Source organism: Protopterus annectens, chromosome 7.part0, assembly GCF_019279795.1.
Source record: "Protopterus annectens isolate FY-2018-M chromosome 7.part0, PAN1.0, whole genome shotgun sequence".
In the NCBI taxonomy this organism is placed as follows: Eukaryota; Metazoa; Chordata; order Ceratodontiformes; family Protopteridae; genus Protopterus; species Protopterus annectens.
Window position 1 is genome coordinate 320,692,454 of NC_056739.1, and position 18,097 is coordinate 320,710,550.

The window sequence follows — 18,097 nt, forward strand, 5'->3', positions numbered from 1 at the left end:
TCTGGCTTGTAATGCAGAACAGGTTTCTGTCTAAAGTGGAGTTTCTAGTGGGGGTAAAGATCATTAGTTTTGTTTTGGTAGCATTTAGGGCAAGGTGATTAGATTTCATCCAGGATTCTGTTTTGGCAAAGGCAAGCTGGGTATTTAGTAGCAGTTCAGAGGGAGAGGAGGCTGAGAAGATGATGGTGGAGTCATCTGCATATTGGATGATGGAGGCTTCAAGGATGGAGAAGTGGAAGTTGTTGATAAATATGTTAAAGAGCAGAGGGCCTAGTAGTGAACCTTGAGGGACCCTGGTGGGTGTAGGTAGGAAAGGAGAGGTAGATTCTTTCCACTGGGTGGCTTGTTGGCGGTTGAATAAGTAGCTGGTGAACCAAGCAAGGGTGGAGGGAGAGAGATGTAAGGATGAGAGCTGGAATAGGAGTAAGGAGTGAGAGATGGTGTTGAATGCTTTTGAGAGATCTAAAAATAGTGATACATATTTGTCGTTATCACATGCTAGATTGATTGTCGCTAGAAAGAAAAGGAGGGCAGTGATGGTACTGTGGCCGGGGCGGAAGCTGTGTTGGGTGTGGGCGAGGAGTTTGTTCAGGTTTAGATGTTGCATGATTTGTGCATGAATAGTTTTTTCGAGTATTTTTGAGAGAGGGGAAAGTATGGCTATGGGTCTAAAATTGGTTGTGTCTATGTTTTTACCACCTTTGTGAAGTGGGATGATGCATGCTTGGTGCCAGATGGTTGGGACATATGATTCCTGTATTGATCTGTTTATGAGAATAGATGTGTGATACGCGATGGTTTCAGCAGATTGCTTGAGGAAGGTGGGAGGTAGACCATCTGGTGCATTACGACAAGGTTTTAGCTTGAGAAGTCTTTTTATTGTGTTTGTGGGGATGGGTTTTAGCGTAAAGGGGGAGGTAGAAGGAGGTTTGCTGGTGGGGGGAGGTGGGCAGGAGGAGCATAAATATTGCACCATATCAGATCTCACTTTCCCATGTCAATATTTCTTTAATACCTTTCAAAAATCTCTAGATTTTGCTTTTTATATTCACGCACTTCCCGCAAACACTTCTTTTTCCAAATGGCCCAAGACTTCTTGGCCTACATAATGTTTTTCATAAATTTGTTGCATTAATGAACACAAATTTGCATTTGAAGCTCTTTACAATTTTTCTTGTAAAGGTATTTTTCCTTCCTCTTATTTTTCTCTCCGTCTTTTTGTATATCTTATGTCCAGAAATTCTGAGTTTCTTGCATAACAGTAACAATGCATCATTTCTTTCTTATCCTCAACAGTCCACTTCATTGCCTTTTTTGCCTATCAGTTTTTGTGAACTACTAGTCCTGTTAAACTGTGGCGATGCTGAAGTAAACCCTTGTCCATCTACCATAAGTAACACACAATTTCTACTATTTAAAGCAAAACACTTCACAATATCAGCCAACTGTTTTAGTAGCATCAGTAACAAATGGCCAGCAATTAAAGCCTTGGCTCTACAGTACAATCCTCCTTTCCTTGCCTTCACTGAAGCATGGCAAAAAGATGAACTTGGCTCCCCCACATTGCTGTAAAAAGCACAATAGAATGGGTATAAATCCAGGTGGCAGTGTGTTCTTCATAGTCATAAATAACAGCATCCAAACAAATCTGATAAAAAGAAAAATTAATGTACATCCCTCAAACCCAAACTCGGTAATGGTACAGCTCACAAAATCTAACTCACCCTACACCCACTATGAAAAATATTCTATCAAGGGATATGTGGCAAAAACTCAGTTTGAGAACTGAACCTAAATTGCCTACATCATCATAAGGCGATGCCTTCTAAACACTAACTGTAAACAATCCGTTTCAGATAAATTTCCCTTATGGATAATTTCATTAATTTTCTGAGTCTTCACTGGTTGAAGTTGTTTAACAAAAACACTGCTTACGTTTTTTTGTTAAAACTTATGGTGTTTTTCTGTTATGAACAAAGTTAATGCATTAAGCCTTTTAACATATTAACATATTTAAATTTGATATTGTCTTAGCAGTACTGATATTCTTACAGTCTGAAACCAAACCACATAAAAACTGTATGTGGTAATTTTTGGTGGTTACTTGTTGACCACAATCACATTTATTGACCAGTTTAAAAGGCATTCTACACACGGATTGTTAAAAAAAACTTCTAAAAATGATTAAGTGCTGAAATGACTTGGCTTGGAGCAGAAATACAAAAATAATTCAACCGCAAATACAGTCTAACCAGAACACAGTGTAATTTTTTGAACATGACTGAGGGCAAACAACTGCAAAACGAACTTGAAACAATGTGGAAATTTTGATTTTATATCTGTCTATATACACACGTGTGCACGCACACACACGCATTATATTTATATATATATATATATATATATATATATATATATATATGTGTGTGTGTGTGTGTATATATATATATATATATATATATATATATATATATATATGTGTGTGTATATATATATATATATATATATATATATATATATGTGTGTCTATATATATATATATATATATATATATATATATATATATGTGTGTATATATTTTTTTACATACACACACACACACAATCACATGCATCAGAAAATATTAACTGAACTTTGCTTCATTGAAACTGAAAACAAAACAGTAGTGCCTGCACACACCTTAGCACCTTTAAATATAATGACTCAGAGATTGCACAACAGTGTAATGAAAGTGAAGCTTCCCTACTTCCACTGTTAAATGATCTCACTGTGACAATCTCCTCATAAGCTGTTTAACACTGTACCCTGACAACTCCCCTGAAACCCCCAACCATTCAAAGCCCTAAATAAATTATGTACAGGATTACAAAACATTGTAGTTAGTGTATTACTCCATTAACTCCAACATTATTTGATCCCTTTGTTTAACATACACTACAATCAACAAAACAATAATTTAATGCAAACAATTCAGCTATGTGGACTTCAGTAAACACACAACAGACTTTCACGGATGGATTTATACCTATGTGTATGTGTGTATGCATGTGCATGCAAATGCGTACACATACATATGCATCTTACACCACCTATAAGAAGGCTTGATTCATACATTGGCTCCTCAGATGGAATACACTTGCAGTACCAGAACTTGAAGGAATTTTTGCAGGGAACTGTAAAATAGAAAGTTGGGCAAATGCAAGCATTATAATTACTGTTATAGTGATTTGCCCTGAAGTGACAGCAAACAGTGAAGATTTCACACGCCTGCAGATCAACTCAGGTGGTAGCACACTCATAAGCACAAGGGTTTATTAACTCCCAAGAACTACTACTGCATTCACTGATTAAAGCAAGCAGCATGAGGGGGAAAAAACAGGCAGAAACACACACAGCCATCCTTATCTTAACTCAGGCCACCATTTTCCACATAACTCTATTGCACATAACTGTATACTCCTTCAAGTCAGGCTAGAACCTTTCCCAAAAGGAGTTGCTAGGCAGGGCCACTTGTCTCAGAATAATCAGGTGATGGTAATGATTTAAGGCCACTACTGAATTAGCACAAAATAGCAGGCATACCTCTCAACTTCTTTGCTCAAGAATTCTGGAGAATGTCAAAAATGAAGACTGAGGGCAAAACATCCAAAATCAAGGGCAATTTTTAACTACTACCACTATAATTAATTTAATAACTGTGGTGGTGGTGCTGCGGTAGCATTGTCGCCTCACAGTAAGACGTTGTCCTGTTCGATTCTCAGCTAGAGCGTCTTCTGCGTTGTGACATGCGTGAATGGGCATACCTTCGTTGAAGGCTGTGTGTCAGGGCCGGCAACTCTGCACGTAAAAATCTACTGCCAATCATTGGCGGGCTGGAGTTCCGCTGTGGCGACCCCTAACCGGGAAAAGCCGAAAGACACAACTCTTAATTCATTTTAAAAAATTATTAGAGCAATAGGGTTTGCTCAACATGATTTTTTTTTCTAAACAATAAGTATAAATCTCTAATGTCAGTCATTATTGACTGACACTAACCTTCAATAATTTACCAGAAAATCAAACATTTTATAAAGGACAGGTCATAAATATGAGGCAAAATTAGGGACAGCTGAGAGGTATGGTAGCAGCAAAAGGACTGCAGGCCTATAGTCTATTGAAGCTGGTCTTCTAAATACAGTTATATTTAATGTAGAAAAGGCAATATCTTATCAGTCACAAAAGTGTGATCACAGAAAGTGCTTTCACAAACCAACTACAGAGACTTGTATACTTACAAAAGGCGAGGCATTTGAACTAGCCAGCAGACATTGTTGGAATGCACCTTATGGTCAACTGCCCACTTTGCCAAAAGGTCCCACTCATCTCGCGATCGTCCATAAATGGACAGACGTAGCTCTGCATTCTGATACTTGCTCTCCTCAAAATCTGCCATCACCTCCTACGAGAAAAAAAAAAGCAAGTTAACACCCACGAGAAATATACTGTGTATGTAAAGAAAATTTGTGAAAACTCCTGAATACAAACAATTCAACTATGTGGACTTCCTGAATGGTTATAAGATGGTCAGTATTCTCCATGCCCACAGAAAATGCTTAACTTACCAAAGCCAGTCTGCCCTTTCTTCTCATCACGCTACTGTTGGTCCTAAATTCTGTACTTTTTTTTTTTTTTTAAACATTCCTCAAATGGCTCCTCCTTTTTATCCACATTTCTACATAAATCTTTGTCCCACCCCTCTGTAATGTTCTGTAATTTACTACTGTATCTTATGTGATACACTTACAGGGATTACAGTGTTGACTTACTGTCACTTTATTCCTGCAGGGTCTTTCTTTTTTACCTCACCTTAACGTTGGTTCTTCATGCCTACAGGTCAGATACAGTCATTTCACTATCAAGTCCCCATCGCATCATGTTATGTGCAAAAAACACCAGCAATGTTGGGTATATAGACACATGTACCTATATACATTTATATATCTATACACACACACATATATATATATATATATATATATATATATATATATTACATACACACACACATATAGTGGATATAAAAAGTGTACACACCCCTGTTAAAATGCCAGGTTTTTGTGATATAAAAAAATGAGAACCCAAAAATAAATTTCAAAACTTCTTCCACCTTTAATGTGACCTACAACTAGTACAATTCAATTGAAAAACAAATCTGTTAGGAGAAAAATATAAAAAATAAAAAAACGTACAATAAGCTGGTTGCATAAGTGTGCACACCCTTAAACTAATACTTTGTTGTGTGTGCTATAAATATACTAAGACTACACAACCTTGGTGGGGGGGACTTTCTTATTCCAACAGCTCTGAGATGTTGCTAACTTCAATGTAAAGTTTTCAAAAAAAAAAAAAAAAAACCTTGGATATCAGTGAAAGCAAGCCAACTATTCCCACTGCACCAAAACAATGTACAATAAAGAGCAAGACCCTCATTACACCCACTGTAACAAATGAAATTAGTTTACTTACTGGCAGCCCTGCGGCACAGAGGGATAAAGCCGACTATATTCCTGGAAACCTGAGCAGCATTAAAGTAAGGATGCAGAGGTCCCATCCTTGCAGGAGAGCAGAATGTATACAGTCACTTCTCTTCAGAGGAAGGGCAGCACAGCAGTGTATGTAATCCACAAAAAGCTACTTCAGGTGCGTTGAAAAACTCAAACTCAAGATACACCCTTGAGTAAGTAATCACAACAGTAGCAAAAAAAAAGATTTTTTAATGGTTAAGCGCTTTCATCTTTCACAAAAATTACTCACTTCTTCAGAACCATGAAGTAAGCTGTTCTGTTACTAAGCTGTTATATTACACACCAATACAACAGGAGGTAACTGAAAATTGCATGAAGATTGAACTGTCCGACATTGTTCTTAGTCACAGTCATTTCCATACATCTACCTACCTTCATTTATTCAACACCAACACTTATTTTAGATCACTCAAACATAGTTTAAATTTTGTTCCTGCTCAATCTGCTTTTTTAATAAATAACTTCTTAAATTTAACAATGCTTATTTGCAAGTTAAATTTATCATTAGTGTCTGAAAATACAAATGGTACAGGTGACACAGTATAATGGCTTTAAAAAGGAATAATATCTATAACCCTTTATTGCATCCTACAGTAGCCAAAGTTTGGGAAATATGAGTTGAGAAAAGTTAAGAGAAAGCATTTTTACTTTAACTTGTCACCAAGATGAAAAAAGGAGTTACTGGCTAGAATTTCCAGGGACAAGATGTATTGCTTCATGAATTAACTTCATCATTAACTATTATAAATATGCGAGTAAGACGCACTGGGAGCTCGGGTTATTCATAACGAAGTATGATAACTATGTGAATATGACGCATTGTATTTTGTTGAATAGTGTAACTTATTTTAATGGCATTTCTTAATGAACTAAATATTGTATATAGAAATATAGACTTGATGCTAGAGAATAAAAAGTTATGTCTTACCATAACTTGGCATGTGTTGCCCTCCTCCATTCCTCCTCATGATAGGGTTTCTGATCCGATCCACGGATCCAGCTCGGCCACATACTACAGACTTGGATCCAACTTGTCAAGCTCCTCTACCCATAATCCCTTACATCCACCCAAATACCTCAGATCGAGTTTGCTGATTCCATACATGCATCACCACACAGCAAGGAGCGGCAGAAGAGGCTCAGGAGTCCCTTCATAATCCAATTTCCTCCAGAACAAAGAGACAGGGGAATACTTGGGTGGAAAATGAGAAGGAATGAAAACAGACAACACAGATGACAAGTCATGGTAAGACATAACTTTTTAATTTGATGTTGTCTTCTTCATTCCTCATCACGATAGGGTCAGGGTCCCCAGATATGTAAATCCAGGTTGGCCCTCATGGAAAGATATGCCACAGCACCATCCAACCAAAGGAGGCCCTGCTCATGGATATGATATCCAACTTGTAGCACGATACAAAGGTCGGACTGTTTGACCATGTCACTGCCACACAAATATCATCAGCAGAGATTCTAGAATAGATGGCAGAAGTAGTAGCCATAGCTCTAATGGAATGTGCCCCGGGAGGTCTAGGTAATTCCAATCCCTTGGCAGAGTAAATGTATGAAATGCAGCCAGATATTCATTTTGCTACAGTCATTTTTGGCACTGCTTGTCCTAGTGTATTAGATGCGAATGCTACAAAGAGCTGATCAGACTTCTTGTGTTGCTTGGTCCTGTGGAGGCAAAAACTGAGTGGTCTATGGATGTCAAGAAGGTGAAGAACATACTCCCCTTTATTGCAGATATTTGGAAAGCACACTGGTAATTTTGTTTTCAGTGGCTACTCTAGGGATAAAAGGAAGGATTGGTATGTAAAGACAGTCTTGTCTTTATTTAAAACTATGTAAGGAGGTTTGGAGGATAAGACTTGTAGTTCGGAAATCCTCTTAGCAGAAGTTATAGCCACCAAAAGGACAGTTTTCCATGAAAAAAACTTCATGTCGCAACTTGCAGCTGGTTCGAAGAGTCCCTGGGTCAAAGCCTGCAACATGAGAGTGAGGTCCCAAGAAGTGGATGGATTCTTGATAGGAGGCCTTAACAAGAAAACACCTTTCATGAAGGATTTGCAAAGTCAAAAGATGAACAGAGAATGAGACTGACTTGCAGCATGGAAACAGGAAATAGCAGCTAAATGATGCTTGACAGTTAAAAAACTAGCACCTTCCTCTAACAGGTTACCAAGAAATAACAAAACATGACACTGGTGGCGAGAAGGGGTCAATGTTTCTGCCCGTTCCCAGACAACAAATTTCATTCACTTACTGTTGTAGACTTTTTTTGTGGAAGCCTTTTGCGAGGCCAGAAGAATTTTCCATACTGGGGAATCAAGCCTGGACTGTCTCACTAAGGTTGGAAGTGGAGAAACCAAGCTGTTAGTTTAACAGCATAAAGATTCGGATGCTCCATGCCTGACAGATGAGAAAAGAGGTCTTAACTTGGCTCCAGTACCCAAGGAGGATATTTCAGATGAGACCATGGGAAGGGGAACCACACCTGGTGAGGCCAGAAGGCAATAAACATGACCAAGTTCTTAAACCTCCTTGGTATCTGTAGAAAGTTTGAGAGGAGTGGAAGAGGAGGGTAAGCATACAGGAGACCTGGGGGTCAACAGTGGACTAATGCATCCCTCAGAGACTCCCCTGGAAGAGGGATCAGAGCAAAGAACTTGAATTTCTTGTTGAGGGACAGGCGAAGAGGTCACAGCAAGGTTGACCCCAATGGTTGAAGAGCATGTCTGCCACTGACTGATTGAGGGACCACTCATGTAGAATCAGGAACCATCTGCTAAGTCTGTCTGCTAGATTGTTGGTTTCCCCTGGAATATGCATTGCAACTAGAAGACTGTTTGAAGATATCGCCCACTCCCACACCCTCAAGGCCTCCCTGAACATGGGGTAAGAACGAGATCCCCCTTGTTTGTTGATGTACCAGAGAACAGACATGTTGTTGGTGTTTACAACAGTCCCAAGGGGAGATTGTCCTGAAAGGCTTGCAACGTTAAGGCTGCTCTCATCTCTAGGACAATGATATGAAACCTGGCCTAGGTAGGGGACCACATGCCTTAGACCAGCTTCCCATTGCAATGCCCCTCCACCCAAACTGGGAAGAGTCAGTGGTCAAGGTGACTACAGGGGGTTGTTCAAGAATGGTCTGCCTAGAAGGAAACTATCTGACTGTATCCACTAACCGACACAGATTCTAGGGCTTGTTAAGACCTGCGGAGTGGGGAGAGGGGAGCGGTTGTCTGTTGGGATAACAGTTCCTGCACCTGATTTCTCAGAGTGGTTACCTGGTGTAAAAGAAACGACGCAATCAGATTCCTTGTGTCCAGTTGTGTCCCTGTAAATTCTAAATTCTGTACCAGAGTCAGGTTGGATTTGCTCAGGTTTACGGTGATGCCCAGAGACTGAGACAACCCAGTCAAGTAATCCCGGACTTGGATTAGTTGATGCCTTCTGGGAGCAGTAAGGAGCCAATCGTCTAATTATGGAAACACCTGTAATCCTCTGACCCTCAAGTGAGCTGCTACCACTGCCATGCATTTGCTGAACACCTGGGGGGGCTGTAGTGAGCCTAAACAGCAGTGCTCTGAACTGGTAATGATCAACTTCCAGCTGTAAATGCAGATATCTCCTGGACTGTCTGTCTATTTTGATATAATGGTAAACTTCCTTGAGATCCATTGAGCACATCCAGTTGTCCTTGTGCAACAGTGGCAGAATGGACTGAACTGTAACCATATGAAACCTAGACTTCTTTACATATCCATTCAATGTGCTTAAATCCAGGATGGGTCTCGGGTAACCTGTCTTTTCCAGCACTAAAAAGAAGCAGGAGTAGGTTCTGAATCCTTATTGTTTGGCTGGGACCTCTAGGATGACTTTTTCGCAACAGTTGTTGAATTTCCTGTGTTGCCTGCTCTCTCTGACTGGGTGGCATGTTGAGAAGGCTTTTGGAGTTTGGGGGGGGGGGTAGGTGTAGTAACAGATGGATATTATGCTTAGCGCCCAACGGTTTTGAGCAAACTGGGTCCAAGCTTCTGGGTGCAAAGCCAGTCGGGCCCCAGACTGTCTCCAGAAAGACAGTTGGGAAGCACTACACTGGTATGGCTTTTAGGAAAGGATTCCCTAAAGCCTTGGGTCTGCTTACCCCTTCTGCCCCTAGGGCGGCGGCATCATCAAACCCTCCTCCTCTGCCTCAGGAGGAAGGTTCCCTGCGGGGGTCCTGGAAAGGCCCTTGGGATTTGCAAAACCACATTTTCTTGCCACCACATTGGTTCCTTGAGCTGGACATCGGGGGAGTAAAAAATTTGATTCCAACAGGAGAAGGTGTCTTCCAGGCATTTTCACTGCAGGTGAGTTTATCTCGAACTGACAGCCCAAAAAGAGAGAAGCCATCGTAAGGGGCATTCAAGAAGGATGCCTTAAAGGGCTCCGGAAAATCACATTGCCCCATCCAGGCATGTTTCCTTAGGAAAATTTCTGAACCGGCAGCTTATGAGATACCCTCCATGGTATGAGAGATCAACCTCATCAATGAGTTTGCAATGGACGATAGAGTGGTCAGCTTAGGAGAAATATTCTTAAATTCCTCCGCAAGCATGGTCTCCAAGAGAGAAGCTGAGAGTTCCTTGATCAGATCTCTTTGAAGCTGGGTAAAATGAGCCAGGTAGTTCAAAGACCTCATCACAAAAGTGGCCAAGGCATAAACAGGCTTCTTGATTCTGTCCAATGCTCCAGACTCCTTGTTAGGTGGATGTACATTAGCAGTTTCTTCTGCCAGCTCTTTCTTAGTGGCTGCCACTACCATGGTGGCATCAAATACGGACCCTTACTTCAATGTTTTTTTTTATCTGCAAGGGGTACCAGAAACCTATCCGGTCATTTTGGTATGGGCTTGATGGTGTCTGGATCCTTCCATGCCCAGCAAGACACCAAATCAACCAAGGTGTCCACCGGGAGGGTCACCCAAGATGTAGAAGGGCCCGTCCCAAATGCCTCCAAGGAGAACCAACTCCTCAGAGGAAGGAGGCTGGGCAGACCACCCACCTTTCTGCTTTAGGATCTCTAAAATGTCCCCAAAGTTGACGTCCTCTGGTGGGGATTGGCGGATGGTCCTTCCCCCTCATCGAAGTCAGTATCCTCGGTTAGAGACTCCAATGGAGAGTCAACATACCTCCTTTTGTACGTATTCTTCCAATGGACTTCCTCAGCTGGGTACTCTGGATAAGTGTCAGAAGGGGGGTATCCCTCCTGACCATGAAGTTCTTGGAGGCTGCTCAGGACAGGAAGACTCATGGGCAGGATGAATGGGATCAAGGCCTGGATTTGAAAGGGGGACGGAGATAGTTCTGAGAATATGTTTCATCAGAACTCCAACTCAGGAGAAAATTCTCTCCACTGTCTGTAAGGCCAATGGTCCAGGAGAAGCTTTCTTTCTTTCTCCCCCAAAGTCAAAATCACCAAGGGAAAATGGCCAGGACTCACCTCGGATCCACGATCTCTAGAAGGGACCACACCAGAACTGTGGAATGCCAAGGTGCCTAGAGGAAGAGATGGCTTCAAGAGGGACAGGGCTGACCCCAAGTCCCCTGGACCTAGCACCAACACCATGGCTCTGAGACACGCTCTGCTCAGAGAGAACTGGAACAGGGCTAGATAAGGAAATCCTTAGTGTTGAGGAAGGGAGTTTTCCCCTGCACTGAGTCTGACACACACAACAGTCCCAAATCCTGTGACTCAAAGGACGGATCCGAGAGGGAATTCTGATAGTATGGCCATGGTAGTTCACAGATCCAACAGAGGACAGAGCAAAGACTAATCTGGATCTGAGTCTTCAGGAATCCCTTCATCATCCTGTCCATATCAACTTTGGACCAGCTTCTGTCAGACCTGGATGAAGCCAACGAGGGAGGTCAGAAATGTTCTGATCTGGAGGAAAGAGAGAGACCTTGTCAAGTCTTTGGATCCTGAGGTACTGGCTGCAACAAAGGTGCTGACGAAGGTGGAGGAGAAATGGTAATGACCTCCTGGATCCAAAGGAGCTAGTGGATTCGAAGGGGGAGGCAATTTCTTTGGATCCGAGGAAGTCGGATCCAAAGATTTTTTTCGACTTCTACATCTCAAGAGAGTCCCTCGGGGAACCAGGAAGAGTCCTCTTTTTTGCCTCTTTGGTAGCTGGTGAGGAAGACAACAAAGCCAAAGAAGGGGAGAAGGTCCCAAAGTATCAATTTACTTCTTTGGTAGGCTAACTCACACGTATTGGAAGCAGCACAAACTGAACAATCTGTTTTCAAATGTTCAGTCCCCAAGCAATATATGGACTCCTTGTGGGCATCCTGGTTGAAGATTTTATGCCCACAAGAAATGCAGCACTTGAAATCCAGTGAAGGCTTGTCAGCCATGACTAGAAGCCCACCAAAAACAAACTGAGAAGCCTAGCTGACACAAGAGAAGTGAGGTTACTGACACAGATTTAACTACTGAAACTACAAGCAAGTTTAAAGTTAAAAGTTTTGAAGTTTTAAAGCTAACTTTAAATTTAAGAGGAAAGGACAGAACTAGCTAAACTTTTTTGTTTTTTTGTTACAGGTAAAAGATTAATCACACAACACAAGCATGCTAAGACTGAGAAGAAATAAAGGAGGGAGGACTTGCAGTACAATCTAAGACGTGTTGACCAAAACTCCAACGGAAATTATTATTCCCAGCTTGAGAGACCTGTGTCCGGATGCTGAAGCGGCAAACGAGATCTGAAGTAAATTGGGTGGAAGTAAGGGATGTGGGTAGTAGGAGGGAGGAACTTGAGTGTCGGATTAAAGTCTGTAGTATGCGGCTGAGCCAGATCCGAGGTTCCGAGACCCTATCGTTAGGAGAAATGAAAATGACAACATCAGATTTTATATTTAAGAGATGTCATTCATAAAAATTTAATTTCTTGACTGTTAAAAATCTGGTCATTGCAGGTATTTTCAGTACATCTAAGATCCAAAAATCGGTCTACAACCCACCTATGCATCCTAAAGTGGACACCAGTGGATCTGAGACAGGCACTAGCAAATTTGACAAGTTACTCCCCACAAAAAGTTTAGAATGGTTCAGCAAAGTGGTTTCATAACTAGATTTTATTGATATTGTGAATTTTAGACTAATTATTTCATTCATGTAAACAGTGCCCCACAATAATTTTATTTTCTTTGAATGTGAGAATTACTATGAGGGTAGAATGTGCCCCAATTAATGCAAATATTCTTAACTTTCAGGAAAACAAGCTTGTTTTTAACCTCAAAATTTCCAAACATTGGAAATCTTCGGCATTACCTTGACATCTGTTTGTTTTGGTCTGGGAATGAAACTGACTTAAAAGAAATTACAGACTATTTAATAGTACTATATCCTTTTAAGGTTCACTTATAATATTAATGCAGATTACTTGCAGTTTTTGGTTGCCAAGCTAATGAAAAAGTTATGTACTCACCATACCACCATTCCATCTGTGTGGTCTACTTTTTCTTCCTCAACTGATGGGTTCAGATCTGATCTTCGGATCCAACTAAGCCATTACTAAAGCTTGTGGTAACCAAGAAGCTCTAGAGTTCATCCAAGTCCCCTCAGATCTTGTTTGCTGAATTTACTAGAAAGGAAAATTTGTTTTACAGAGGAAAAAAAAATATCTGGAACTCAATATAAAGGACAGTGGTGTACCTGTAATGACTTATTGTTCCAGACGTTTGTGAAAAGGGATGGGGGCGGGGGGGTGGGAAGCTGACGAAGAATGAAAATGGACAATACAGATGAAATGTTGTGGTGAGTACATAACTTATCTGATGTTGCCAATTTTCATTCTATCCTCAACTGATGGAACAGAGTCACTAGCTACCTATAAACATGGGTGGACTCAAAGAAAGGTTATGCATGAGCACATCTGAACCAAATGATGCTCTACCCCTGGAAGCCAGATCCAATTTGTAATGAGTAATAAATGTATAGGGAGTAGACCAAGTTGCTGCTGCACATATGTCATCCATGGATAAAAAGACTGAAGTTGCCACGAATCTATCTGAATGAGCTTGTGCCAGTTTTGGTAAGGTAATACTCAATTTGTTATATATAAATGAAATGCAATCAGTTCAGCCATCTGGCTAAAGTAAGGTTTGTGACTGGTTTACCTAATTTCGGGTCTGCAAAGGAAACAAACAATGGATCTGTTTTTCTGATCTCTTGTTTTGTGCAGACAAAAACATAATTGCCTGTGAACATCCAATAAATGTAATATGTATTCACCCTTGTTTGCAAAATTTGGAGAATGAATACTGGTAAATTAATGGATTTGTTGATATCACATTCTAGCACCACCTTGTGAAGGAAAGAGGCATTAGTTCGTAGAGTCACTCTATCCATGTGGAAGATCAAGTATGGAGGTTTTGAAGAAAAGGTTTGAATCTCTGAAATTAATCTATAACAGGTAATAGCTACCAGAACAGTTTTTCACGTAAGGTACTTAAGGTCATACTTGGGTGTTTGTTCAAATGGGGAATGCACAAGAGCCTACACTATCAAATTGAGACTCCATGGGGGAGTAGGATCCTTAAACAGGGGTCTCAAAAGAAGAGTGCCTTGCAAAGAAAGTTTTGCATAATTTATGACAGGCCAATGAAGCACCTTCAGATTTGATATTGCTGCTAACTGAACATGATGCTGTTATGTCCAGTAAACAAATCTTTTCCATTTATTTGTATAAAGTTTTCGTGCAGAAGGTTTATGGGAATATAAAAGTACATGTTGGACAGGGAAACACAGCATAGGGTTGTCTGGCTACTAATGGAATAGGAAATCAGGCTGTCAGACTGAGGTTTGAAAGGTCTGGCGAGACAGGAGGTCTGGAATTGGATCCAGAGTCCAAGGTTGATGAAGTGAGTGAGGCCAAGGGAAGGGGAACCAAACTTGAGGCCAGTAAGGAGCAATGAGGATGAATTTGCTCTTCAACCTGACAGCTTTCTGCAGAAATGTTAGAATCAGTGGGATTGGTGGGTAGGCATAAAGTAAACAAGGGGGCCAACTGTGAAGCACAGCATCCCTCGGCAATTCCCCCTGAGGGACGATTAGGGCAAAGTAGCTGCTGCATTTGTTTGGGGGGGAGGCAAAAAAGATCACAGCAAGGCTGGCCCCATCGATGAAAAATCATTTCTGTCACTTTCTTGAGGAGAGACCACTCGTGATGTAGAAGAATGTACTTGCGCAGTTTTGCCTGCTATCACACTGGATTCCCCAGAATGAGTGGTGCTATGAGAAAATGGTTGGATGAAATCACCCCCTTTCACACACTGTGTGCTTCTTGACACAAAGGGCATGATTTCGTCCCTCCTTGTTTGTTAATGTAGCAAACTACTGACATTGTGTCTGAATTGCAATCATCCTTGGAGGGAGAGCATCTTGGAAGGCCTGCAGCACTACTGCTCTCATCTCCAGGACATTGAAAGGCAAATTGGCCTCTTCGGGGACCACGTACCTTGGATCGTTTTCCCCAGAAAGCATCTACCGAACCCAGTTGGGAAGAGTCTATAGTCACTATGGCCTTGGGCTGAGGAGGAATGAAAGGATGGGCTTGTAGAACACAATCTGATTGAATCCACCACCTGAGATCTCTCTTGCATGTCTGAGTGATTTGTATTAGATCTGACATGGGTTGGTAAAGTAGAACAGTATAACCAAACTCCAACACCATGGCTAGAAAATACAAAAGTTTAATACCAAAAGAATAAAAGCAATAAAAAAGGTAAGCTCTTTCACGGCAGATAGCCGCTTCTTCAGACCATAAAACATCATTAACAATACTTTTGTAATTAATATCCAATCTAACCAGTGAAAAAACAAACCAAATCACATGTCCAAATATTACAAATAATGTAGCAGTTACTCATTCAAAAAACTTATAAAGTCATCCAATAAAATCAAAGCCTCAACCCACATGTTTGTAATACTGGTTTGAAGTGTCATTCAAACCTGAAGGCAAATCCGCTTTCAATATATGATTTATCTAAGCTCAACATATTCTGTTTTGTTTTTAATGTCACCATCTCTAATACTTTGTTCTACAATCTCTAACAGTAAATCTAAAATACTGCTCATGGCCAAAGTTAATGACATGCCTAACTAAAGCATTTGTGTTTTTTTTATTCCGAATGTCACCCACATGTTCCACAACTCTTTCCCTTAGCATCTGATTAGTCTTTCCGACATAAAAACAATCACATACTTGGCATTTAGCATAGCATATGAGCTTCTACAATATGCACAGTAAACAAAGTTGTTGTTGTGCCTTTCGGCTTTTTCTGGTTAGGGGACACCACAGCGGAACTCTGGTCCGCTAATGATTGGCAGTTGATTTTTACGTACCGAGTTGCCAGCCCTGACGCACAACCTTCAACGAAGGTATGCCCATTCACGCATGTCTCCACGCAGAAGACGCTCTGAGAGTCGAACCGGACAGCGTCTTACTGTGAGGCGACAACGCTACCGCAGCACCACCACCGCGGATGCACAGTAATCAAAGTAAATGTTGTAATTCAAAAAAGGATGTTCAATAAAGCTTGTGACCCAAATACATTAACATGCTTGACAAGACCGAAATAGAGACGTGCCAGTGCGATCCGAATAAGTAAATATGGTACATCTAAAACCTTTATAACATAATTCCCCCAACGCTCCTGATAGTTTCGTCATAATCACTGGCCAGTTTTTCTTGATGATCTCACAGATCACCACTGTATCACTAGAATAAGTCAACACAATATGAGGATTGGGGTTTGGTCTAAAAGTAGTGGTTTCAAATTCAGTATGTTCTTTAAAATATGGTTGTGCAAGAGTGTCTCATCAGGCGTACTTCAGTGGCTGCAGTGAATACCTCCGTACATGAAAATCCCCTGGAAATAAAATTCAGACATCATTTCCAAAGCTTCAAATGCACTACTGTCTTTATTATGACGTCTCAATGTTCAAAGACACTGCCCCTTCATTACATTCCAGGTCACATACTTAGGGTGCATACTATTTTTATGCAAGCTTTTTATAAATCTTGGTTTCAAATCTCACAACTGAATCCTTCACAACTATGACATCTAAAAACTCAAACGATTCCCTAAAAAAATTACAAGTGAATTGTAGAAAAGTAGTTGTATTGTGTAAATACTCAATAAAAGATAAAAGACCCCAAGACATAAATCTCCATACCAAGATGACGTCATCCACAAGCAGTCTATAACAACGGATGTTATCAATATAATGATTGTTGGAATAAATATTGTCACATTCTCCTTTTGCACTAAAACTAAATTTGCATAAGAATTAGCACAAGCCATGTCCATTGAGAAGGTTTGTGGGAGGAGAGGGTAGCCTCCACCCTTCTGAGTTGGGTATTGTAGGGTGAAGGCTTATTGCACATTTGTTCCAGTTTAAGCACTTGGGTTCCAAACCAGTTATTTTACATTAGGATGATTGTTGGTCTTAACTCTTGTGGCAGGAGAGGATAGCCTACTCGCTTCTAAACTGGGAATTACTGGTTGAAGCCTCATTCTGTCTGTTATTCTCAAAGTGTCTTAGTTCTGGCTTAAGGACTTGGGCTACAAGCCAGTTATTTTATGTTAGGGGAGTTGAAGTCTAGACCCTTGTGGCAGGAGTGTCGCCTATACCCTTCTAAGATGTGAATTGCTGGTGAAGGCTTATTACACCTGTTATTCTAAATGTCTTTATGCTGTTTTAAGCAATTTGGTTCCAAACCAGTTATTTTACAATAGCAATATTTGTGTTCTAAACTCTTGTGGCAAATGAGGGTAGCCTACACTCTTCTAAGCTGAAAATTGCTGGTTGAAGGTCTACTTATGAAGTGTCTTAGCTTTGACTTAAGCACCTGGGCTTCAAAATTAGTTGTACATTGGGAGGGTTTGTGGTCTAGACTTTTGCGGTGGGAGAGTGAGTGAGTGTGGCCTACACCCTTCTAAGCTGGGAATTGCTGGTGAATTGCTGCTTTATTTAAACTGCTTTTTTTGCTGTTGTGACGGTGATTGTATGCACTTTGAATTTCTAGTACTTCTGCATTTTATAGCATAGGCCAGATTCAGCCTTGCTGAATCTAGACTGGTATCACTTGAGCATTAAACCAGACCTTCACTGAGATGCTGAAAGATCTGAGGCATTCATTGCTTCCAACTAACTATACGTACCTGTTTTTGGTCTTATTTTAACTTGTATTTGCACTTTGTCTGAATTGTCTGAACTATTTTTGCCACATTTTACTGTATACTGTACTAGTTCAGCATAGCCCATTTCCAGGTTTGCTGTTTCTGGGTCTGTTTTTTAACTTCTGAGCATCACATTCAAGCCATCCTTGTTGGTGAAGGCCCCTCTGCATGCTTGTGGGAGGAGAGAGCTGTCTGGGCCCCATCTAATTTGGGGTGATTGGACTAGAGCTCAGAGAGTGTCCTTACTGGCTAGTCCGAGTTAAAAAGGTTATTTCTGGTTTTATTTAAGCCCCA

General features: G+C 40.8%; 1 protein-coding gene across 4 annotated transcripts in view; it reads right to left on the minus strand.

Annotated features, from left to right (window-relative positions):
* AMPD2 (adenosine monophosphate deaminase 2) overlaps positions 1-18,097 on the minus strand; it is an 855,139-nt gene that overhangs the window by 139,068 nt on the left and 697,974 nt on the right. For all 4 annotated transcript variants that reach the window (XM_044076870.1, XM_044076869.1, XM_044076868.1 and 1 more), the window contains one exon: positions 4,275-4,438. In XM_044076870.1, the coding sequence (XP_043932805.1) occupies positions 4,275-4,438 (164 nt within the window). The remainder of the gene's footprint in view (positions 1-4,274; positions 4,439-18,097) is intronic.